Source organism: Denticeps clupeoides, chromosome 1 (genome assembly GCF_900700375.1).
Source record: "Denticeps clupeoides chromosome 1, fDenClu1.1, whole genome shotgun sequence".
Lineage (NCBI taxonomy): Eukaryota > Metazoa > Chordata > Actinopteri > Clupeiformes > Denticipitidae > Denticeps > Denticeps clupeoides.
The window spans coordinates 36,738,535-36,763,078 of record NC_041707.1 but is presented as its reverse complement, the minus strand read 5'-3'; the positions used below and the strand labels follow the sequence as shown (position 1 = coordinate 36,763,078).

The window sequence follows — 24,544 nt, the reverse complement described above, 5'->3', positions numbered from 1 at the left end:
TTGAGATTGCCTGCTCTGCTGGCGTGACGACAGAAACAACTAATTCTGATTGGTCTGTAGCAACTTCCTGTGAGTCAAATGTATAAAGAATGTTCACTTGTGCTTTTTGGGGGACTTCCATTTTCTTTTCCATCAGTACCTGAGTGTTTCCTATTTTTCTCATGGCTTTTCTCTCTCTTTTCTCTTTCTTTTCATTTTCGGCTTTCTCTGTAACATTGGTACCTGTTTTACATGCAATATTCACATGTAACTGCAATAATAATTTACTGGTGTTAATAAATTAGAAACTGTTCATCCTTTTAAGGTCTATTGTGCCATGCCTCTTTCTGCCGGGTAACATCAAGATGGAGTGGTTTTAACAGTGCTTTTGTGTGGAGAGAGAGAGAGAGTTTTACACAGGTGATACAGTAGTTGGATTGAATTGGGAGGTCGAGATTACATGTCATTCATTGCCCTGATGGCAACAGGGTAGAAACTGCTGTTAAAGTCTGTTTTAAAGCTCCTTTATCCTTTGAACAGGTCGTGAGCGGGACGTGAGGGGTTCTTTGACTATGTTTTCTGCTTTCTTGAGGCAGCGAGAGCTGTGCAGTTTGTCCATAGAGGGTAGAGAGCAGCCAGTGATTTCCTGGGCAGTCTTCACAATCCACTGCCGTGATTTCCTCTGCGCTGCAGTGCAGCTAGAAAGCCATGCGCAGAGGCAGTAGCCGTTTTTGAGAGATGTTATTTGGCCTCTGCTGAGCCTTCTTCACCAGCTCTGTTGAGTTCACTCCCCAGGACCAGTCCTCCGTGATGCGGATGTCCAACATCGTCCCCACTGTTGTAAAGTGGTTTTCCTCTTCCTGAAAGCCACAACAATCTCTAGGTTCAGGTGTTGGTTGTTGTCAGCCGCTCCACATCGTGCCTGTAGACAGTGGTCAATTATGAACAATTGGCTGAATATAAATGGAAATATTGGGAAGTATTTTCGGTGGCGCCGCCCCTTACAGATGGGACCTTTCTCCGTATGAAACTTGAGAGCCCTGTTGCCAAAAAAATGACCGTCCCAGCCCACAATCTCCATTCCTAACCACAAGCCTCAACTTGACCCTAAATGTTTCTTGTGTGCACAGCGTTCGATGTTTCCATTCTCGATTACACGGCCTCGATCGATTTGTCGCGATCCCCGCGTTGCCCTTCCTCTGGCAGCGTCACTGGCCGACTGCGCATGCGTGGCGCCGGGCGTCGAAAGTGCCGATGTGGCTCACTGATACAGACAGAACTTTTTAAAAGTGAAAAACAGCCAAACATTTCAACATTTCAGCCAAAAAAAATGCGTCTCTTTCTGTTCTGTCTGCTGTGGGCTTACAGTGACGCGGCGGCGAACGAGGAAGAAAGGCTGCCAAATCGATGCGAGGGTGAGTGGTGCGTCCGTCGCAGCGTGAGATGTCCGCACTTGCCTGCGCTCTGACGACCGAGTCGACTCGTTTCGGACTTCTGTCGACAGTGTGCAAGTTCCTGACGGTGGAGCTGCAGTCGGCGCTGGACAAGAGCAGCAGGTCCAAGGAGGTGCTGGAGGTGGGCGAGGTGCTGGACTCGGGGAAGCGCCGACGGAAGATCAAGTACAACACGTCGTAAGGCCTCGTGTGGGAAACTACCATATTACAGCATTTATCAGACATTTACAGCATTTACCAGACGCCCTTATCCAGAGCGACTTACAATCAGTAGTTACAGGGACAGTCCCCCCCCCCCGGAGACACTCAGGGTTAAGTGTCTTGCTCAGGGACACGATGGGAGTAAGTGGGGTTTGAACCTGGGCTACAACCATCCCATACCTGCCACTTTAATGTAATATGTCAATATGTTGCACAATCCAGCTATTCCACAACAGTCGTGGAGGTGTACCCGGGAAGCCACGCCCCCTTTCCAAGCTCTTACAAAGACACACACACGCACATTTATTTCTGATACTTCGCTGAAAACACGGAGAATTATAACCCTTCTTGCTTGCCGTGCCATGGTGTAAGTGTTCACCGGTGTTCTCCAGGGAGACGCGTCTCACCGAGGCGGTCGATAACATCTGCGAACGCATCCTGCAGTACAGCGTCCACGCTGAGAGACCTGGTAGTATGAGATATGCAAAGGTACCCATAACCTTTACATTTTTTTTTTATATGTTGCATTCAACTCATTTTTATATAATGCAAAACATATTTAAATGTTTTTTGAATGAAAGCATACGTAGGTGTGTTTTTATCATTTTATTTTTAATTCCTCAAACAGGGAACAAGTCAGACCATGGCTACGCTGAAGAACTTGGTGCATAAGGGGGTTAAGGTGGAGCTGGGGTTGCCTTATGAACTTTGGGACGAGCCCTCCGTTGAGGTTTCAGACATGAAGAGACAGGTAACCTTGATTTAACAAAAAAATTAATACATTGAATGAATGGGACAACAGGTAATTCAACGAGATTATGTTTTACATTGAATGGGCACTCTAATATAAGTATAAAGAGATAGGAAGTGTAAAAGATTTACTTGGTCATGTTCAGTTTGGCTACAGCATGCAAAGTTTACAATGCCAAGACATGTTTTGAGTGAATAAAAGTGGAAACGCCCACTTGATCTGTGTGTGTGTGTGTGTGTGTGTGTGTGTGTGTGTGTGTGTGCGCACGTGCAGTGTGAGACCATGCTGGAGGAGTATGAGGAGGTGGTGGAGGACTGGTACTTCCACCATCAGGAGGAGAAACTGGAGCAATTCCTCTGTGAGGCGCACGTGCTGAGGAGCTCAGAGAAGGGTAAGGGTCTGTCTGATTGAACACACACACACAGTCAACATTTCATCCAATTCTTATGTGTCTGTACTCAGAATGCCTGAAGGAAGTGTGGAAAGGAGACACCGGGTTGAAAGAGAGCACTGAAAGTGAAGAAATAGAAGATGAAGAGGAAGAAGGGAAGACACACGATGCAAGCGAACTTTAAAAAGAAAAATCTTAACCTGCCTGGAGGTTCAGAGCATCTGACTAATGAAGTAATGTACCATGATCACTTTTAGCATCACTAAAAGGGAACAGACTTTATCATTATGCTGCTGTGTTATGTTCATATTGAAAATCTAGAACAGAGAGGAAACCAGAACGTTCTCTTGCTTGTCTTGATTTTGCAGGATTGTGCAATTTTTTTTACCTACTCTACGTTGCAACAAAATGCACAAAAGCATCATACACACTACACACTTAATATTTACGTTTACAGTGAGATGCAGTCATGTCAGTGTTGAGGCTGCTGTTGCGAATTTTATACCAGTATTGTCTTCTTGGTTTTTAAGTGCCAACATTTTTGTATCTTTTGAATAAAATAGGATAAATTACTCTGAACATGAGTTAAGTTTTCTCCTTATGATTCTATCGATACTATATGTAAATAGTTGGACGGATGGATAGTCTGTCACTCCGTCCCCTTGTACCGTTACGATGGTGCCACCTTGTGGCCGACAGCAGCAATTGCAGCCAGAGCTAATGCCATCACCACCCTAGTCACGATCACGTAATGTGAAGAGGTACAGTACAGACCAAAAATTTAAACACACCTTCTCATTCAATGTGTTTTCCTTATTTTTATGACCATTTACATTAGTAGATTCTCACTGAAGTCATCAAAACTATGAATGAACACATGTGGAGTTATGTACTTAACAAAAAGTGGAGACCTGGTCTCCACAGTCACCGGACCTGAACCCAATCCAGATGGTTTGGGGTGAGCTGGACCCCAACAAGTGCTAAACACCTCTGGGAACTCCTTCAAGACTGTTGGAGAACCATTTCAGGTGACAACCTCTTGAAGCTCATCGAGAGAATGCCAAGAGTGTGCAAAGCAGTAACCAGAGCAAAGAAACTAGAATATAAAACATGTTTTCACTTATTTCTCCACTTTTTGCTAAGTACATAACTCCACATGTGTTCATTCATAGTTTTGATACCTTCAGTAAAAATCTACCAACGTAAATGGTCATGAGAATAAAGAAAACACATTGAATGAGAAGGTGTTTTTAAACTTTTGGCCTGTAGTATATGTTATAATCTTTTCTAGCTTTGCCATAGTATTTTGTTGTAAAAGATACCTGCTACAGTTTTAGTTTAGCAACTTCATTTTATATGTACAGTTTGCCCACTAAATAGCTTAGTACGCCTGTATGCTCTTGTGAACGTGAATGTCATTGTGAATTAAATATAAGTTAAATACAAGGTGTAGGACAAGGTTTAGGTGAATCCATGTATAACCTTCCTCGTGAAGTCACATTTTACTTCAAGCTAAGCCCGTTTGCATAGATGTAGCCTTTCATCAAACTAATTATATATCAAGATATAATCAGTATTAACAGTACAGTAGAAAAGAGTACAGGCCAGATTCCATTAGTTTAGAGCGAATTTACGTCGGGTTTACGTCGTTTCTTAACGACACGCGACTGATGAATGGGCGAGTTGCTTAGCAACGGTATTAACAGTAATATTTTTACTGTTTAGCCTGAAGTTCACGTTTTTGTTTTATTGTTGCAAAAGAGATTTGTACATTTCAACAGTTAAACTATAAATCTTTCTAAAATTTAAGGTGCATAAATATTGAATATGGCTCCACTTTTCTAATTACTTTTATTAAAACAATATCGCAGTAATCCCACTTCAAGATAAATTGGGATAAATGAAGAGTGAAATGTCTGCTTTGGATGGAGATCTGCTCACATTCAAGGATGCTGATAAAATGCTGATATTTACATTTACCTAAACGTTATTATTAGTTCTATTTTATATTCACTTCAATAAATCATGCTAAAATTTGGTTCATCATTCTGTCTTTCATTTTTTTTTTAAATAATCCCATAACAACCCAGTGTTGTGTTTTTGCATTTTTTTATTCTTTTTTAATTAAATTACAATCTCCCCCAACAATGGCTTTTCTGTCTGTAGCTCATTGCAGGATTATTTTTCATAATCATAGCCAGAGGATAGAATTTATTTCTTTATTTATTTCTTTATTTTGTACTCATCGTAATTTTCTTGTTGCCGTGTAATTTTCTCCAACGTTTACGTTGGCGCTGGAAGACTCGAAAGAAACCTCCACGTTTCGCAAGAGCCACGACGCCAAGAAACCAAACGGCACCTGGCGGAGAAGAAATGCCTCCGCGGCCGTGAAGAAGAGGGCCGGCCCCTGGTAAAGGGTTCCGTCCTGGATCCTCGCCATCTGTTTCCCCGGGGTGTAGCGTATCCATCCAGCAGCCAGGCCGGAGGAATGCTCTACCGCCCCCCCCACCCACCAGCCCGGTGCCCCGGGGCCCCGGGGCCCGCGCTCGCACAACGGCCACGGGCTGCCAGGACGTGATATGTTCGATCACGCCGATTCCTCCGCAGGTTCGGCTTTATTGCGCTTGTCCCCCTTCCAACAACATCAATCCCAAGCACCTCTCGGCAAGTTCGTGCAACCACACACACACACACACACACACACACCTGGGAAACATTCCTCCAGGGAAGCCATCAATCTGCTTCATGGTTTCCTGAGTGACATCGTCTCCCTCCACCCACCCCCCCAAATTCACTTGCCCTTTTACCACGCATTTCCCCGCTCTCCTGTTGGCAACGGCAAAGGCAATCGATCCAGTAAACGGACTTTCAAAAGGAGGTGTGGACCGCTCTCCCCGTGTTGGCGCGGGTTTCCTCCGGGTTCCCCGGTTTCCTCCCGCTGCCCAAAGGCACGTACACTAGGTGGTTTGGCCGAGGAGGAGGGCGGGCATTCGTGGAAATGCAGTCACCAACCACAACGTTCACGAGACGGAACTAAAATATACACTTTTTACATCCAGTCACCGAGCAATTGGAATGGTTCACACTTTTTAAAGCCATGATGGTCGGTGGAGTTCCCTTTTTAGGGGAGGGCTGGCAATGGGACGTGAGAGGTAACCTTTCCCCCTTATGATGACATAAGGGGACAAATTCCAGATCCGACCAAGCAGAATGGCCAAAATATTTCATAATTTCTAACCACTGCAGGACCATGTGAGGGGAACTCATATTAATGTTAAATAATCTCACAAAGTGATTTTTTTTCTCTTTAAGACCATATTATTTTGCCCTGGGCACCTCCACTTTAACTAAAGGACAAGGACATAGCGTGAGACAACTCAAGTCTCCACTTGAGCCCAAGTATTTGCCTTCAAATGTTCTCAAGCATTAAAAGTAGGTGATTTATTATGTCTCTAAAGGACTCTTATTTTTGGTAAAATTACTGTGATGTAACAGAAGACACTCATATCTATTAAAATATTGTTAAAAATGCTTCATTCAGAGACTTTTGTCTGGATTTTACCGATGTATTTCCTCACAAAGTCAAGAACTCGGCGCCTGCGTCTTTATTTTTTATCCCCAGACGAAGAATCGTCGCCAAATGGAAATAATTATCGACGCCGCTCGAGTCGGAGGGTTCGGATCGTTCCCGTTATTCCACGTGCGCGCGTTCACGACGCGGCTCGGCCAGAAACGGCGCCGATCGCGCCCGCGTTCCGCGGCGCGTAAAAGGGCGTTCCGCGCGTTCCGACGTCGCGGCGCGGCGCGGCGGCGCGCCCCCTGCAGCGTCCGCGCCGCAGTGCGCCCTGCTCGGCCGGGCCGAACTGATCCAGACCCGGCGAGACGCGCGGAGAGCGGAGGTCGCGGACCGAGGCGCACATGGTGAGTCGTGATTAGCTGCGTTCTCTCTCTTCTTATCGACACCTAACAACCAGTTCAGAATTCATTTCACCGCAAATCGAGTTTTTGTTTTTCCCCCGGACTATATTAAATTATATAGTTTAATTCCGACACGTGGGCCACGTGGGCTTTTATGTTCTAAAACGCTCCAAACATGGGAATTGGAGAGGTTTTATTTAAAATACATATACCACTGAAGATTATATGGAATATATATGGAATATTTTGTCTTTTTTTAACCCCCCCCCGTACATTATTTCACTAATGGCTCGTTAGACTGTGAGTTGGAAAGAATAATATTGACTCAGGCTCCATGATTTAATTGCGGAGGCACAGCGAGGGCGCAACGAATAATTGCGCCATTACGGCCAATCGAGCGCGACGAGGTTTAAACTTCATTATTTACCACTCATCATTTATCCACAATTAGGGCCAATCATTTACCGAAATTCTTTATTCTTAATATAATAATAAAAAAAAAGTCGTGCCGTCGAAACTGCAGTTATAAATCTTTACAAAAATAATAATCGCAACGGTCGAATTATAATTTTTTTTTTTAATTATCGACGATGTTGTTTTCTTTTTATTTATAGTGGAGAGATTACGTAAAATTATAATGCCCGATTAAACTTTAAATTTGCAGCAATTCGATCAGACGTCAGAAGTCGCTTTCCCACGTTGCTCCGCGCCTTCTGCAAAATTTTCATTTCCTCTGGAAAAGCACCTGCGGTGGCTTTTTTTTTTTTTGGATAGTTATTAAGCGGTCAGGTCCAATTAGGAGTAAAAATGGATGTAATTTATGGCGGAGGTTTTTATTGCAAAGGGGGGTCCCACCGACGTCTGCTCCTCAGCCACGTTTCTTCTTCCCGGTGCCCCACGAAGTCCACGCTCAATCAGTCTACACATATTGCATCGTTAATTGTTTTTGCCATGAGACTATTTCCTGTGGCTGATTGGCAATTTTGTAGGCCTGTTCGGAATGGCCGGGATTGGGGGGGAGACAAAAACCACGCCGGTGTCCATCTTTCTGACTTTGTGTTGTATTTGGAACGAGTTTAACACGCAGAATCTCCATTTCATCTGGAGAGAGCAAGAGAGCAGAACCCTCGCAGGGGAACCCACCGCCAGCGCGGCATTAAACTACCGTGGGAGAGCCGTGTGTTGTGTGTGTCTGTGTGGGTGTGTGTTTCATTTAAATTTTAGATTTTTTTTCCCCCCTTCTGTTGCACATGGTTTCTCACTCACACACACACACATGCTGAGGGTGAGCGGTGTGTCCAAAACAGCGTAATTACGTACAGAGTCCCCCGCCGCGCTTTCCGGCTGTAGCCCAAATACAGGCCGTGGTTTACATAAGCACGCGGCAGGTTCTACACCTAAAAAACACCCACAGGCATCCCCTCAGACTGGAACGACACCCTGCCGTACGGTGTATGGGAGCCAGGACAGGAAATGTCCACTTTTAAAAGTGATTATTATTGTTGTTTTGGCCTCTGTTGGGCTTTGCTCAGTGTTGGCTTTCGTGCGGGTTGTGCACAATTGGAAATTAACAAAGGTGTTGCTGTGGGCTGCTGACATGAACCAACAGGTGTTTCTCTCTCTCTCTCTCTCTCTCTCTCTCTCTCTCTGTGTGTACGTGTGTGTATGCGAGCAACAGAGAATCAAAAACACAAGCTTCACTTTTACCATATTTCCCCAATTATTAATAATCTGCGTTTGTGCACGTATAATAATATGAACTCCTTGTTGTAGTGTAGTGGGAGTTAGATTGTAAGAGTGCATTACAACTTAATTTGCGTTAATTAATCAATATATGTTCTTTTGTTACTAAATGTATGGTGACAGTGATTTGGGTTTACAGAAATGTATATGTCCCCGAAATGTATTGTCATAGTATTAAGGGAATTTCGGGATGTGTACAGGATGTGCAATTTACTGTTTTTTTTATTATGGTGCAATAAGAAATGAAGTGGTTAAAGTAGGGAGAAAATCTCTAATGTGGTTTATGTGTGTGTGTGTGTGTGTGTGTGTGTGCGTATATGAATTATGCCATGTGTGTATAACCCTGGCCGCTCCGCTCTCCATGACGAGGAATGTTAAATAGTCGAAAAGTGTGAGACAACTCAAATCCTGCTCATCTGCTCGGCAACACCGAACCAGCCGCAGGCAAGTCCCCGCCTCAGACGCATCAGCCTCCTGTCACTTCTCCAGTCCCAACGAAACGCTCAGGGGCGGGGAGCCCATGTTTTCGCGGTTTCACAAAGAGCCGCAAATCTTTTCCCCTTATCATGTCTGTAGTTCCCGACCACCGGCTGACAAATTCGATATTGGACCCTTTTCCGAAAGAGCGCCCGGCGCTCCCTTTTTTACTCTTGTAAAGAGTTTAAAGGCATGTGGTTACACCAGCGGAGAGATAAATCCTCTCCCCGACCCCGTTACTCTCCACGTCCGCTGCGGTCCAGAATGTCCACACGTAAGTCACGAGATCCCAGTTCCAACAATTCGGCTTTATGGGACCCGTTTTTACGGTTCACTCTGTCTGATTGTTATGGCAAGAAAGCAGTGTTGCTGTGATGCCGCAAAGATTTTACGGCCTTCAACTTGTGTCAGGATTTCCCTCCAGTTCATGTTCCATTTGGCCTAAAAAGATTTATATATGATTTTAGCTCAGTTCGTCCATGTTCTGTGAGGCAAAAGGGGCCTAAAATGCCCTACGTGGAACCAAAATCCCAGGATTTCGTCATGTGGGTGAAATTAATTTACTAATTGCAGTTTGTTTGATCACGCGTTTGAAGAGATGGATGGATTTTTTTTTTTTAGATGTCTTAAGACAGTGCAAAAGTGTGCAAATTAAAAAAACGTTTGTAAAATAAAAGAAAATGACGGTCCCTAACTCAGTAGCACCAGGAAAAATCCAATGGTGGGAGTCCTTTGCCGGATAATGAGCAGAACGATTGTTGTGGTATAAGCACACGATCAGCTGTTCTCGGGGCTGAAGTTGCCTTTCTTCACCTACCCGGTTGCTGCGGCCCTGCCGGGACTCAGTAAAAGAAACGACCTACAGGAACGTTGCTCTCATCCTTGACGTCGTGTTTCTTAAAATGAGCAGACATGTTGCGCGTCCTGGACATTTGAATTCTTGTAATAACACATCTCCTTATATGCAAACAGATTCATTTTGCTCATTTCTAAGTGACTACGTGTTGACTTATTGCGGCAATCTTAGGGAACGTGGCAGAATCGCCTTTAAACGCTCACGCCCTGCCTTCAAAGTGTGAATTTATTGAAAGACGCAGACAAATCACGGGAAACCTTATCCCGACTGCCACCGCCAGCTTGGATGAGGCTTTCTTTCGCGTGTTGGAGCTTCCGTAATGCATCTACTGAGCATTCGCCGACAATCCAACAGAGGCTGGTAATTGGCCATGTTTAATTAGTATTGGGACCGAGAGCAAGTGTTCTCATGATCCCTTGATCCCTTCCTCACAGACTTATGTGCATCCCCGCCTCTTTCTCCATGTTCCTAGGTCTGTTTGTGTGACTTTGTAGCAGAAAAATGTACTTTTTGGCCAATAGGGGTTACTTCATAGCAGTGAATTTAGTCGAAATTTGCCCCTACGTCCACTACCCATTTAATCAGTCGATTGATAATTTGGTTTTTTTTTTTTTTTTTTTCCAAAGGCTGCTCCAGTTTCCCCTGGGGCATGTTGCAACCTGTTGCATGTTCGGGAGACCTTCACTGGACCCCAGTAGTGCCACAGTTGGGCGCTCGGCACACCCCTCACCCGACACCCCGTGCGCGGCGCTTCCAACAGTGACACCAAAAACAGACACGCTTTTGGAGCGGGACACAAGGGGATCGGGATTCAGTGGGGTGCGATGCATTTTTTTTTCCAGCCCCTTCTCCTCCATGCCCCCCCTCCTTCCCTTCTCGTCCTCAGTTTCTCCAACCCTGGGGGACGCCTCATGTTTCAGCCGCTGGGCTAATTGAGTGCGGTGACTCTGCCCCTTTGCCCTGCTGGATCGGCCCCCGCTCCTACGGGGTTGGTTTATGCATCCCTGCTGACTCGGCTGTCAGTGTCAAACGCTTGTTAGGAGGTCGTCAATCCTCAGCACTTAGGAATACTCCCGGAATGAGAGTGCGAGGGACGGAGAAGTGCACCGAGGACTAAGAGGAAACAGAAGTGTGGAGTGAAAAATGTGGCCACAGCTCGATATATTTTGTCTGTGAAAGAGGCATGAGGCAGTGATGCAATCAGCAGCCCGAGACAACGTCGGCCGATGCGAAAAAGCAATTTCGCATCTGTCTGCCTAGCTAGCTGGGAAAGCTGTGCCATAAAACCACGGGCCTAAATGTGAAAGGTCAAAGCTTTTATATGCAGTCTAGACAACAGACGGGAGAAAAATTATATTTCTAATACATCCGTAAAGAAACTCGGCCATTAAAGTGCACTTCCTTTCTTTTTATTCCCAAAAAATGTAATAAAATGAAATGCACTGACCCCGATTTTAAAATACTAAAATTTATTTAACTATTTTGCACAGACTATTCCAACTTGACGTACTGCTGACATGTTTGTTTTATTATAGAATCAGCATGGCTGTGATTATCGTCCGTCCTAAATCATCCGTTAAAGGCAGAAGCGGCGAAATTGTTTCCAGTGGCGTGAAATCACCGGACAACAGATTACGTGTGTCGGCAGCTCATGCGTACGGACGAGCCGGGGTGTTCCAGCGCCGAGGCAGAACACAGCTCGGCTTGTTTGGAGGAAGTGGCCGGATGAGCGTTCATCCCTCTTCCACCATTGGTGCCATAAATCTTGCAGCTGTAAAATCCTCCTTCCAATTCCACTTTCCTAATTTTAAGCATTTTTTTTTTCGTATTTTCTTCATAGCTGAAATATATTTAATTTGCTTCGCATTGCTTTTTTTTAATAGTAATCACAATGAATAAATTTTAGGATTGAAAAAGCAATGAGAAAGTGAAGATGAAAAAGTACACAAAAGACAAATAGTGCAAATGGAATAACACCCAGCAAAAAAGGACATTGTGCACCGACCCATAATATAGTGCAGGACGAGACAAACCAGGCCAGCGAATGAAACGCCCAAGCCAAGAGTTACAAGGGAAAAGTTCCGGGAAGACGTTCGGAGAGGACCCACAAGTCGTCGTCAGAGGAACCCGTCTCCCCGAGCGCCAGTTGTCTTTTTCTATTACACACGTGAACTCTGTCACGCGTCTCATCTGGTACTTCCGCCTTCCCTCCTGCTCCCCCTTCCTCGCATTTTCTACTCAGATCCTTCCTTAGTCCGGGAGTTGGTCGGATGATCGTAAATAAGATTAATGGGCCTGCGGCGGTACAAGAGCCAGCTGTTGCCCAGGCCCTCCTTGTCATCTTTCCCAGATCCCTGTGCGCCCCTGGCCTTCGTGCCACCTCATCCCATCTTCCCGGACCCCTCAGAACACGAGGGGCGAGGTGCGTTTCCAACCGAAACTGGGAAGAGGTTTTAAAAGGACTGCAGTTCTCGGCGAAAGCGGAATGGCCTCCATGGCTGGGTTCCCTGGTTGGGACCCTGGTTGTAAAACAGTGTTACATTAAGTTGGGAGCCAACGTGTTTGACCTACGAGCCGCACGTGGTCCACGCAGGAAACGGATATACGCCTGCTTAGCCTCGTTTAACTTCAAAGATCGCGTCCAATAAATCCATCAGAATCGTTCGTTTTTTTATGCGTCCACCTTTTACGTCCTTTTTTTTTTTTAATGGCCCCTTTCTTTCCCTCTGCTTTTTTTACAGGCTCGATGACATCATGCTCTCCCCTCACTCCCCTCCCTCGTCCCTCCTCCATTTTCTCCTGCTCCTCTTCATCTTCCTTCCTCCATCACTCCCCGCTCCCGCCAACTCCCTGTTGCGCTGGACGTCCCCCCATGACCCATGCTACCACTTGGACGGGCGACCCCGCCACTGCTTGTCTGAATTCATCAACACGGCCTACGGGATGCCAGTGCGTGTCGGGGAGCCCCGTGGAGGACCTGAGAAGAACAGCAGCTTGCTGACAGACCTCCACAACCCCCACAACCTGACGTGCCTGAGACGGGACCCCGCGGACGGGGACTGGACGCTCACGGTGCCCCTGGGTCGGCGCTTTGAGGTCACCTACATCAGCCTGCAGTTCTGTCAGGAGGGGGAGCCCCCCGACTCCTTCTCCATCTCCATCCTTAAGTCAATGGACCATGGGCACAACTGGAAGCCCATGCAGTTCTACTCCGCCGACTGCCTGGCGACGTTCGGCCAGCACGCTCGCACCGTGGCCCTCACCCGGCATCAAGAGACCGAGCCGCTCTGCTCGGACCCCCGGCCCCTGCAGAAACACAGAGGGGGGGTGGTGCTGGCTTTCTCCACCCTGGACGGACGTCCCTCGGCAGCAGATCTGGACTTCAGCCCGGTCCTGCAGGACTGGGTGACGGCCACGGACATCAGGGTGGTGTTCCACCAGCTGCAGGGGGGCGGGCGGAAGCAGGAGGTGTTGCGGGGCCACACAGGAAGTGTGGGTGAGACTTTGAGGTGGGGAGCGGAATCTAAGAATGAAGAAGGGGCTCGGGCCGAGGGAGGAAAGATGGACAAGGCCTTCTGGGGATTTGAGGAGAAAGAGGTGAGGACTAAAACAATGGACAGAAAGGAGAGGAGGAGAAATGGGAGAGTCAAGATCTCCTCAAATAACATTACCAGAAACGAAGATGGTCTTCTAGGAAGTGAGACGTCCTTTCCTTCCAGCAGTTGGAAGAAGCAGGTCCATCACTGGCTGCCCTGTCAGGATGGGCTCTGTGATTGGTCAGTCAAGGGACAGGAGAGGAACAGAAAGCGTCAGGAGTTGAGGAGGAGACGCAACCACGGTGGGGACAGAGCCTCGCGTCCCCAACAAATGTCCCCCTCTTCGCTCTCTGCCCCGCCCACCCACCCACCGCTGTCCTTGTCGGACCTACAGGTGGGGGGCAGGTGCAAGTGCAACGGGCACGCCTCCCGCTGTCACCGTGACAACCAAGGGAAAGCCGCGTGCCAGTGTGAGCACCACACTGCTGGAGTTGACTGCGACGCGTGCAAACCATTCTACTACGACCGTCCGTGGCAGCGCGCCACACCCACGCAACCCCACCCGTGCGTCCGTGAGTCTCATTTAGTCCGCCTGATTCTGTCTGTCGGGGACTACCGTCACCTGGTGGCCAGGTGTCCTGCTTTACGTTGCACCTACATCCAGTAGTTAAGAGGAGAGCAGTGAAGGCCTCATCCAGAGTCTCTGGCAATGGTCAAATATCGTAGGGGCAGTGGTGGCCTGGCAGGTAGGAAGAAAGACTCGCAATCGAAGGTTTATGGGTTCAAATCCCGAGCCGTCAAGGTGCCACTGAGATCCCCTTGATCCCCACACACTGCCCGCTGCTCACCAAGGGTGATGGTTAAAAGCAGAGGACACATTTCGCTGTGTCACCGTGTGCTGTGCTGCAGTGTTTCACAATGACAGTCACTTCACGTTCATGCATTTGTCTGCATTTGTGTCAAGGTGCGGAAAAGAGCCACACAATCTCAGAACCATACATTTGGTGTCTTTCACCCGGTCTCCACATAAGTGAATTTGAGGTAACAGAAGTGCAGATGAGGTGAAAGCTACAGCTGGCAGTATCAGCACCACAAAGAATAAGTTTTTATTCAGTTTTTAGACACTTTTAATACAGTGGGGACTAGTGGACCCTTTTACTGGGTCACCAAAACTGTTCTGTGAATTAAAAAAGGGGCCAACGTTTACGTGACATCCGAGATTTAGCTGCTACTGGGCCGCCTCCCATCTGGTCACCCTACTGTCCCGCCCTCTGCCCATGTTGCAGTCAACCAATAACCTTCCACATTTCATATTTTCAGTAAATCAATATTATTGATGCAAAACCAATGACTCGTGGAATCAATTTGGGAACCAATAAAACAGATAAAACAGAGAGAATCAACTTCTACATTTCTACGTTTCTATTCATGGTGCTATCAACCAAGGTACTACTTCTGCGAAAAACTCAGACATCTAGTTTGATTCCTTAAATCTGCAGTTTTATTTTGTTCGTTTTTCATTTTTTCTGCGGTATGTTGTCTTGTAACCGGATTATTAAAATGGCTACTTTCTCTCATCCCCTCCCCTTCCTCTTTGTCTGCCTCGATCCCTCAGCCTGCGAGTGCAACGGCCACTCCACTAAGTGCCGGTTCAGCATGGAGGTGTACCAGCAGTCCGGCCGGCAGAGCGGGGGGGTCTGCCTGAAATGCCGGCACCACACAGCCGGACGCCACTGCCAGTTCTGCCAGAGCGGCTACGCCCGGGACGGCGGCAAGCCCCTCAGCCATCGCAAGGCCTGCCAACGTCAGTCACCGCGTGCGGGTCTCGTGGGCGGGGCGGCGGCGGTGTTCTATGTCTCAACACGCCTCTGAATCCAGAGGGGGGGGGGGATCTTCAAAGTAGGATTTATCCTCTGGCCACAGTCTGCAGACACAGATTTCATTTTCTTTTGAGCTTTGACATGGATTTTTATTAGACAAGGAGATAATGTTGCAATAAAAAAAAAAATTACCGTCTCTCAATGCCCGAAACATTGTGGAAATTCTAAACTCTGAAAGGTCTTTCCTGTGCTCAGAGGACAAAAGTAATTTCTTATGACAAGACATCTTCAGAAAAAACAAGTTGTCGGATCGATGTACATTTAACATTTTTTTTTTTTTGGATCGATGTACCGGTGACACGTACAACTTTACGCTACACTGCTTCGAACGTTTGCTCCTCGTCCCTCATTGTGGGGCTACACCAAGCAACCACTGCAGTTGGTAATACTGCTTGCAGGCTGTGTCAGCCCTGGTTGCACACCATGCATTTGCTGGTCAGGAATGGCGGGCGCGTTTTCACGCTCTGTGGGCGAACGTGTGTGCTTATGTTATGGCTAGACGGCCAGCTCTGGATTCCTGGTTGACTGGCCAGTGCTAGCGAGTAGCCTCATAACTGCTGTTTAACAGTCGTGTAGAAGGGTCAGGCTTGATTTTTTCTGAGGCCGGAGCCAGAATCTTGGCCAATGCTCCCCACACTACGATTGAGAAATACTGACAACATCGTGATAAGCCTGGGTGGCATGTGACGTGAATGTAGAACAGTGTCGGTAGTTACAGGGACAGCCCCCCTGTAGGCCCTCAAGGGTCAAGTGACTTGATCCGGGACCCCATGGTAGTAAAGCAGGGTTTGAACCTGCGACACTGTGGTTTCCTGGGTCATAGGTGAGACCAGGTCAGCTTCTTCCTTTGCTCTATGATCCAGTTCTGGCTCCCACAAGACGAGTCAGCCATCGTATCCCAATGGTAGTATCCTAGTGGGAAACACACTCACCTATGAACCAGAAGACCCAGGTTCAAATCCCACTTACTACCATTGTGTCCCTGAGCAAGACACTGGTAAATGCTGTAAATGTAAAATGTAAATGGGTTGAAATTTACTCTACTACTCTTCCTCACTCTTGTTCATTTTTCCCGTTCACGTCAGCTTCAAGAACTTGCTGCCTAATACTAAACAGGTGCCACCGTAGCCGAATAGTCAGCGTTCTTCACCTTACCTGTCAGTTTTAATGACGCGGCAGACACATGTCGGCATAATTAAATTTCATCTTGACATTTAAAGTACCGTCACTGTGAAAAAATGCCTTCACGTAAAAAGGAACCTGCCGGTGACGTTTCTGGCGGCTCCTGGACTGGGCTGAGTTTGTTTAAATGTGCCGTGCAGATTTTAAACAGTGATTGCTCACTGTCGTTTACCAAAATCCGTCGCTTCTTTGCCAGTTTCCTTCACATCCCTCCATCCATGCCGAACCCATCGGTTCTTTTGCACCTTATTCCATTCTTCGTGATTTTCATTGACTCGGAACTTTCTTTTTTTCCCCCTCTCTGCCGCAGCCTGCCAGTGCCATCCGATGGGCGCAGTTGGCCGTTGGTGTAACCAGTCCACGGGCCAGTGCCTGTGCCGGGAGGGGGTGACAGGGCTCCGGTGCAACCGCTGCGCCCCGGGGTACAAACAGGGCCGCTCGCCCCTCCGGCCCTGCCTCAGTAAGTGGGCCGCCGGTCTCATGCCGACCTCTCCTGCACTTGACCCGGTTCCGTCTAATGAATTAATCAGATTAACAAGGTGAGGCGGCGCTGTGTGTTTCGGGGGGGATTACGCCGGGGGCCTGCGTCCGTTCACTCAACACCCCATCTCTCACCGCGGCGCACGCAGGCACCGGGCTTTCCGCCGGATTTGCAGGAGCCCGCGTTGGGCTTTCAGGCCCTTCATCCCCGTCCTTCCCGCCTCGGTAATCCGTGAGCTTTGTTCCAGCCTCAGACACGAGACCCCGAAGCACGCCGGGCCCATCAGGTGACTGGCCTGCGGACACGGCCCGGCACCTGTCGCGGCACTTAAGCGGGTCGCCGGGGCCAGGGCAGACGCATAATTCTCCCGCTGAAGGGACCCGGGGAAAGAAAAACCTTGTTTGTTTTCTCGTCCGGCCCGCCGGCGGTTATTTGCGGAGTCCCTTTGGGCCGCCGGAGTCGAGCCGCGTCTAAAAACAAACCGCACACCTACAGTGGAACAGGAAGAGGAAATACACCCGCCATTAATCACCGGCCCGGAATAGCGCAGGGCCTGGGTGTAAGTACGCGCGCCGTACAATGGGACCCACGTCCTCCGGGTAAATTCATGCCCCTTCTGTCCCTACAGAAACGTTCGTTTCGTATCCGCTGGCTGGCCATGCACGGTGACAGAAATTATTAAAAAAAAATAATTTTTGTTAACGTGCCCCGTCACCTACACACGCAGGGGGGAGGCGCGGAGGGTACGGGGTCCGTGCGGAGGCTCCTGCGGGGAGGGGACGAGGTGTTGGGTGTCACGTCTGCCCCAGTTGTGTCAGGGAAGGGGACAGAAGCGCGGCAGAAGCTGGGACGCCTGGGTAATATACGGCCGCCCGGCCGCTGCAGGCCTTTCATGGCCGGGGCCCGCGAGGCACCGTGATTGAGTGTGTGTGTATGTCTGTGTGTTAACTTTAAACAGACAGTTGCCGCTGCGGCGTCTCAGATGGCGGGTTGTGCGGCGTAACATAAAACGGACGCGCAGAAACACTTTTACAGACATGTCTGCGAGTGTGTGTGCGCGCGCGAGTGTGTTTTTACTTGGCTTCTTAACAGGGTTGACTTAGGGTCCGCAGGGTGAGCCCCCCCAAAGGACCACACACACGCTCGAACTCGCCTGAGCAGACACACACTCGCACACATTCTCCACATGGGCATTCCATACGCACCCAGAATCAGCAAGGGACACACTGGGGGCATAGCAAGCATATCCACATTCTCTCTCATTACACACACACACACACACACACACACACACACAGGCACAGAATGCGCTAATGAGCTGCTACTGGGATTACTGCCTAAAAGTGGTGGACGTGTGGGTGCGAGGAAGGACAAATTCAAAGACACACCAATTACACGCTCATCTCTCAGGGCCATGATATCACATCGGTCACTCTCACTCTCTCTCTCTCATACACACTTTGTATGTCTGTGTGTTCTTGTGCAGGAATACAGGAGATCGCCCCCCCGACGCCCGTCTACCAGCCCCAGTACAGTATAGGTGAGGTCTGAGGATACGACGAACGCCTTTCATTGGTTTCTGCTGCAATCTGCTGCGCCCTAGTGGCCGGGTCGTATAACGCGGCTGGGTGAAACTGGGGATACTGTGCTGACAAAGGGCCACGGCTCGCTTTTTAATTGGAGCGACTGAAGCCCTCTGTTCTAACTGGCCTCCTATTGAATTTTTTTTTTTAACACACTTTTTAAAACCGTTCATATAGCGGAGGAGTGTCTGTCATACTGCCAGCCTTCGTTGGTTAAAGTGAAGATGAACCTGGACACATACTGTCTGAAGGACTATGGTACGTATTAAAGAACCGCTACGTTGCACACAAGTAACGTAAAGTAATGCTAGCCGTCATCTGCATCCACGAAAAGGCACTCGAACCTTTCGTCTTCTGATGCAAAGTCAGCCGGCTCATCCATTAGTTCACGTTTAATGTTAGGCTATGTTATCGCATTTTTGGAGCCACCTTTTAGCCTGACCCCGTACCCAAACACTTTGAAATCTGGGGTTCTCCATCGTGAGTTAAACCCGCTGACCATTCTGATGCAGGCGGCTGCACCGTTACAATGAAGCATTCAGTGTTTCAGGGCAAAGAATGCAGCTTTTTTATATATATATTTTTTTCCTTTTTACATTTACATTTACAGCATTTACCAGAAGCCCTTATTAAGAGCAACTTACAATCAGTAGTTACAGGGACAGTCCCCGCCTGGAGCAACTTAGGGTTAAGTGTCTTGCTCAGGGACACAATGGTAGTAAGTGGGATTTGAACCTGGGTCTTCTGGTTCATAGGCGAGTGTCTTACCCACTAGGCTACAACCATTTTTGAGATTCTTCCACCAAATTAAATTATTTCCAGTGACGATGTGATTATGCCATAGACCTGCAGTATTCCTTTCTGTTCTCCTCAGTTCTGAAGGTGCAGGTCAGGGGAATGGAACGTTCCGGGCCTTGGTGGCAGTTCTCCGTGTGGGTCCAGTCAGTGTTCCGGGTCGGCTCGGCCCGAGTGCGACGGGGGCAGCAGGCCCTGTGGGTGCCCGATCGTGACTTGGGCTGCGGCTGCCCCGCCCTTCAGGTGGGCCGGACCTTCCTCCTGATTGGTGCAGAGGAGCGGGGACAGGCCTGGGCCCCCGGGGAGCAGCGGCTCGTGGCGGATCGCTCCACCCTTGCCCTCCAGTGGAGGGAGCACTGGAGCCCAAAACTTCGAGGCTTTCGAGGGCAGGACAAGAGGGGCAAGTGCCCAACGGCCCCTCAGGGAAACTCGACCAGCCGACCCAAACACGCGCCCTCGCCAGCAGAGGAGTACACGCCTCCTCACCTTGAAATGCACAAACCGCCCGCGCAGCCCGAGCTGTGCAATGAGCAACACACACATCACGCGACACACACCCAGCGCTCAGAGGGCACACACCGCGCACACAGACCACATAAGCACGCCCACAAAGCGCACAAACCCGGCCAACGCGAGACTGTCCTGGCTGAAAATACCCAGAATCCCCCGCGAGACCAGCCAGCGCCAACGTACGCGGCCTTTCCTGTCGACCCCACTGCCTGCCCAACGCTCCCTTCTCCGCAGCAGACAGAAGGAGAAAGATAAAGGCGGCACACGGCTGCTGGTGCTGTGAACAGATTCTGGGCCAAAGTGCCTTTTTTCATCCTTCTAGAAGCTCCTGGAGGTGTTTGAAGAGTCCGTGGCTGCTCTCATTAACCGCGGGGCAGGGGCTTCAGGGGCTCCGTGCAAAGATGCGATCAGAATCTATGAACTTTGAACTTTTCCTCCCCTGGCTTTTGAGGATAGTAGTCTTGTTGTAAACTACATTGCCCAGCCCTATTTTATCAGACGTCATCGTAATCTCTTTTTTTTTTTTATTTTTCATTTCATACTGAATGCTCACCGTGGCTCAGTTAAAAAAAATGTGAAGTAACGATTTGCACAGTTGAGCAAAGGCATTTTAAATAAAGTGTGAAATGAAAAATACCTAAATCTGCGCCGGAAACGTTGTCATGTCAAGTGTTTGTAGACTACCTGATTTGGTAAAGGGAGGATGTTACCGGTGTTATTATTTCCGGACTGTTCCTCCTACACCAGCATGAGAAGAGGACATGGTCGGTCAGAAATTCATTTGAGGGGTGTGAGCATCGTATTTATAACATTTTTAAACAAAAAATAACATGTTAAATACTTTAAAAGGAAAATAAAATCCTAGCAGTGGAAATACAACTGAAATTCATGCCTGAAATAAAGTCAACAAATACATATTTAAAAATCTGATAAATAAATATGTAATACAGACAATGTCATATAAAATAAATTTTGGTCTTATATATAATTACATATCACGTGTATGTAAAAAAAAAAGAAAGAAATAAAAAAACATTTTTTATCACAAGAATATTTCAAGTTAAATCAAACATAAATAAGTATTGATGTCCCTGAAAGGAAAATGTGTTTTATAAAATACCCGATTCCCAAACCATGGGGCAGTGGTGGCCTAGTGTTTAAGGAAGCGGCCCCGTAATCAGAAGGTTGCCGGTTTGAATCCCGATCCGCCAAGGTGCCACTGAGGTGCCACCGAGCAAAGCACCGTCCCCACACACTGCTCCCCGGGCGCCTGTCATGGCTGCCCACTGCTCACTCAGGGTGATGGATTAAATGCAGAGGACACATTTCGTTGTGTCACCGTGTGCTGTGCTGCTGTGTATCACAATGACAATCACTTTGCTTAGAAACTTAGAAACAAATCTCATGAGGAGAAATACTTCCCTGAAAATTACACAATGCTTCAGTGGGTCTTGTATTCAGACACAACCTATCTTCAGACTTCCACAAAACTCCTGGTCCTGGTAAACAGGGGTCAAAGGTCACGCTGGAGGGGTATTTTGTTTGTGCTGCCCCGCCAGCGTCTTGACTTTAAAAACAAACATCTATGTCCAATCGATGCAGCCTGAGAGTGGAGCTCCGCCTTCACAGGGAAAAAGGGGAAATGAAGCGAGAGAGCAAGAGCGATGGATGCACCTGCTCGGTAAGATCAGGATGCACCTGCTCCTACCCATCCACCCCGCCGGAGGGGGATCACCGCAGCAAAAACTGTTCAAGATGACACTGACGCACAAGGAAGAAAACAAAATTTATCAGACGCCCTTATCCAGAGTGACTTACAATCAGTAGTTACAGGGACAGTCCCCCCCTGGAGCAACTTAGGGTTAAGTGTCTTGCTCAGGGACACAATGGTAGTAAGTGGGGTTTGAACCTGGGTCTTCTGGTTCATAGACGAGTGTGTTACCCGCTAGGCTACTACCACCCTAATTGACTAATGATCTATGTGTTAATGCCTCTTCAATACGAGCGTCCTACATTAGCAGCAGAGAGACCCCAACCTCTTATCAACTGAACATTTGCACCCGCATTTACAGCAGTACATGCCAGTCTCAGTCTATACACTAAAAAATAAATAAATAAATAAAAAATATATACATATCTCTCTCTCTCTCTGTGGCATTTCTGGAGCCATTTTGATGAATCCAATGCAAGGAATATATTTAGTACTTTTAGTAGCAGGAGAAAAAGTGTTTTATCCTCTTTTACCTTCATGGCTGCTTTGTTCAATATTGTCCTCATCAAAGAGTGACTTACAACGTTTCAAGTTATCATCAATGAAGTGATCAGTTCTGGTTCACTAGGACCCCCAACTATGAATACAATCTTTTTATTCACTCTGTTGTAGATTCTGTACACAAGTTCGACAATAAGAAAGTTAATCTAAATATTCTCTAAAGAGGAAGGTCTTCAGCTGTCGTTTAAAGGTGCTCAGTGACTGAGCTGTTCTGACCTCGAGGGGAAGTTCATTCCACCACCGAGGGGCCAAGACGGAGAAGAGTCTAGATGAATGTCTTCCTTTTACCTTCAGAGATGGGGGGACCAGGCGAGCAGTACTGGAGGCTTGGAGTATACGAGGTGCAGTGTGAGATGAAGAAAGAAGCACATACATTTGCATTGCTCAAGCTTACTGATGCACACGGTATTTTCCTCAAAGCCGTCCAGAGCGTTGATGCTGTGAGGTAGGATGGTGCTACTCCATGTTTGGCTTTGTAGGCCAGCATCAGTATTTTGAACCTGATGCGTGCAGCTACTGTGAGCCAGTGAAGGGAACGTAGCAGAGGGGTGGTGTGGGAGAACTTGGGAAGGATGAAGATCAGTTGTGCTGCTGCATTTTGTATTAGTTGTAGAGGTCGGATGGTACATACAGGGAGTGCAGAATTATTAGGCAAGTTGTATTTTGAGGAATAATTTTATTATTGATCAACAACCATGTTCTCAATGAACCCAAAAAACTCATTAATATCAAAGCTGAATGTTTTTGGAAGTAGTTTTTAGTTTGTTTTTATTTTTAGCTATGTTAGGGGGATATCTGTGTGTGCAGGTGACTATTACTGTGCATAATTATTAGGCAACTTAACAAAAAACAAATATATACCCATTTCAATTATTTATTTTTACCAGTGAAACCAATATAACATCTCCACATTCACAAATATACATTTCTGACATTCAAAAACAAAACAAAAACAAATCAGCGACCAATATAGCCACCTTTCTTTGCAAGGACACTCAAAAGCCTGCCATCCATGGATTCTGTCAGTGTTTTGATCTGTTCACCATCAACATTGCGTGCAGCAGCAACCACAGCCTCCCAGACACTGTTCAGAGAGGTGTACTGTTTTCCCTCCTCGTAAATCTCACATTTGATGATGGACCACAGGTTCTCAATGGGGTTCAGATCAGGTGAACAAGGAGGCCATGTGATTAGTTTTTCTTCTTTTATACCCTTTCTTGCCAGTCACGCTGTGGAGTACTTGGACGCGTGTGATGGAGCATTGTCCTGCATGAAAATCATGTTTTTCTTAAAGGATGCAGACTTCTTCCTGTACCACTGCTTGAAGAAGGTGTCTTCCAGAAACTGGCAGTAGGACTGGGAGTTGAGCTTGACTCCATCCTCAACCCGAAAAGGCCCCACAAGCTCATCTTTGATGATACCAGCCCAAACCAGTACTCCACCTCCACCTTGCTGGCGTCTGAGTCGGAGTGGAGCTCTCTGCCCTTTACCAATCCAGCCACGGGCCCATCCATCTGGCCCATCAAGACTCACTCTCATTTCATCAGTCCATAAAACCTTAGAAAAATCAGTCTTGAGATATTTCTTGGCCCAGTCTTGACGTTTCAGCTTGTGTTCAGCCTTTCTTACCTTGGCCATGTCTCTGAGTATTGCACACCTTGTGCTTTTGGGCACTCCAATGATGTTGCAGCTCTGAAATATGGCCAAACTGGTGGCAAGTGGCATCTTGGCAGCTGCACGCTTGATTTTTCTCAGTTCATGGGCAGTTATTTTGCACCTTGGTTTTTCCACATGCTTCTTGCGACCCTGTTGACTATTTTGAATTAAACGCTTGATTGTTCGATGATCACGCTTCAGAAGCTTTGCAATTTTAAGAGTGCCGCATCCCTCTGCAAGATATCTCACTATTTTTGACTTTTCTGAGCCTGTCAAGTCCTTCTTTTGACCAATATATATATATATATATATATACACACACACACACACACACACACATATATATATAAAATAGGTCCGTGCTGAGACTCAGTGTCTGACTCCACTTTAGGCCACCTGGTTAAAATTCCTGGGTCTGCAGTAACACCGGAGGCTTCGGTCATGGTTATTGCTGGTGTGTGCTTTTCTCCCCACTTTCCATCCTCTTTATTGTGGGGTCCTGGATTATTCCACAGCTATTGTTTCTGCACCCTCACCCCACCGTGCAACAAGAACCTTGGTCATTTTTTTTCCACGAGTGTGGGGCAGGTGATTTACGAGTCTGAGTCTAGCCCGGAACGTTGGTCCGGCGCATGCCGGGATCCGGATTACGGATCAAAGAATAGGAGGGGGGCCAACCCAAGACCCCCTCCAGCCCAGGTGGTGAACAGATAGGGCTGGAAAGCTACACCCAGCTGCAGCCAGGACGGAGCAGGAGCTTTTGCTTTGAAGTGGGGCTGTGTGTTGGGCTGAGCTTCAGCTTGTCAAGTCTGAACCGTGGCAGAAGTGATTTTTTTTTCCTGGTGACGTCACCCTGAAACGTGGTTCACCGCTCTCCCT

At 47.6% G+C, this 24,544-nt stretch overlaps 2 protein-coding genes across 3 annotated transcripts; both read left to right on the top strand.

The window, feature by feature from the left end:
- Positions 1-1,190: 1,190 nt before the first annotated feature.
- Positions 1,191-3,355, top strand: cnpy4 (canopy FGF signaling regulator 4). Its single transcript, XM_028989289.1, has 6 exons — positions 1,191-1,394; positions 1,484-1,610; positions 2,027-2,123; positions 2,263-2,385; positions 2,659-2,776; positions 2,848-3,355. The coding sequence occupies exons 1-6, from the start codon at positions 1,205-1,207 to the stop codon at positions 2,958-2,960; spliced, it is 768 nt and encodes a 255-aa protein (XP_028845122.1). The 5' UTR covers positions 1,191-1,204; the 3' UTR covers positions 2,961-3,355.
- Positions 3,356-6,516: 3,161 nt separating this feature from the next.
- On the top strand, positions 6,517-20,392 carry ntn5 (netrin 5). 2 transcript variants are annotated; one of them, XM_029000130.1, is made up of 7 exons: positions 6,517-6,697; positions 12,512-13,878; positions 14,922-15,110; positions 16,679-16,828; positions 18,336-18,389; positions 18,610-18,690; positions 19,307-20,392. In XM_029000130.1, exons 2-7 carry the CDS (start codon positions 12,525-12,527, stop codon positions 19,990-19,992), a joined length of 2,514 nt encoding a protein of 837 aa, XP_028855963.1. In that variant the 5' UTR covers positions 6,517-6,697; positions 12,512-12,524; the 3' UTR covers positions 19,993-20,392. The 2 variants fall into 2 exon arrangements, with proteins under 2 accessions (XP_028855963.1, XP_028855972.1); XM_029000139.1 differs by lacking the exon at positions 6,517-6,697 and adding an exon at positions 10,429-10,589.
- The last annotated feature ends 4,152 nt before the right edge of the window (positions 20,393-24,544 follow it).

What these genes read in the sequence shown, in the direction of transcription:
- cnpy4 (XM_028989289.1), top strand. Translation starts at nt 1,205, where the DNA reads ATGCGTGGCGCCGGGCGTCGAAAGTGCCGATGTGGCTCACTGATACAG. An exon ending in GCTGCCAAATCGATGCGAGG is followed by an intron (nt 1,395 to 1,483) that starts GTGAGTGGTGCG and finishes TTCTGTCGACAG; the next exon opens with TGTGCAAGTTCCTGACGGTG. An exon ending in GCTGAGGAGCTCAGAGAAGG is followed by an intron (nt 2,777 to 2,847) that starts GTAAGGGTCTGT and finishes GTCTGTACTCAG; the next exon opens with AATGCCTGAAGGAAGTGTGG.
- ntn5 (XM_029000130.1), top strand. Translation starts at nt 12,525, where the DNA reads ATGCTCTCCCCTCACTCCCCTCCCTCGTCCCTCCTCCATTTTCTCCTG. An exon ending in GCCCCTCCGGCCCTGCCTCA is followed by an intron (nt 16,829 to 18,335) that starts GTAAGTGGGCCG and finishes GTTCTTGTGCAG; the next exon opens with GAATACAGGAGATCGCCCCC. An exon ending in CCAGCCCCAGTACAGTATAG is followed by an intron (nt 18,390 to 18,609) that starts GTGAGGTCTGAG and finishes CCGTTCATATAG; the next exon opens with CGGAGGAGTGTCTGTCATAC.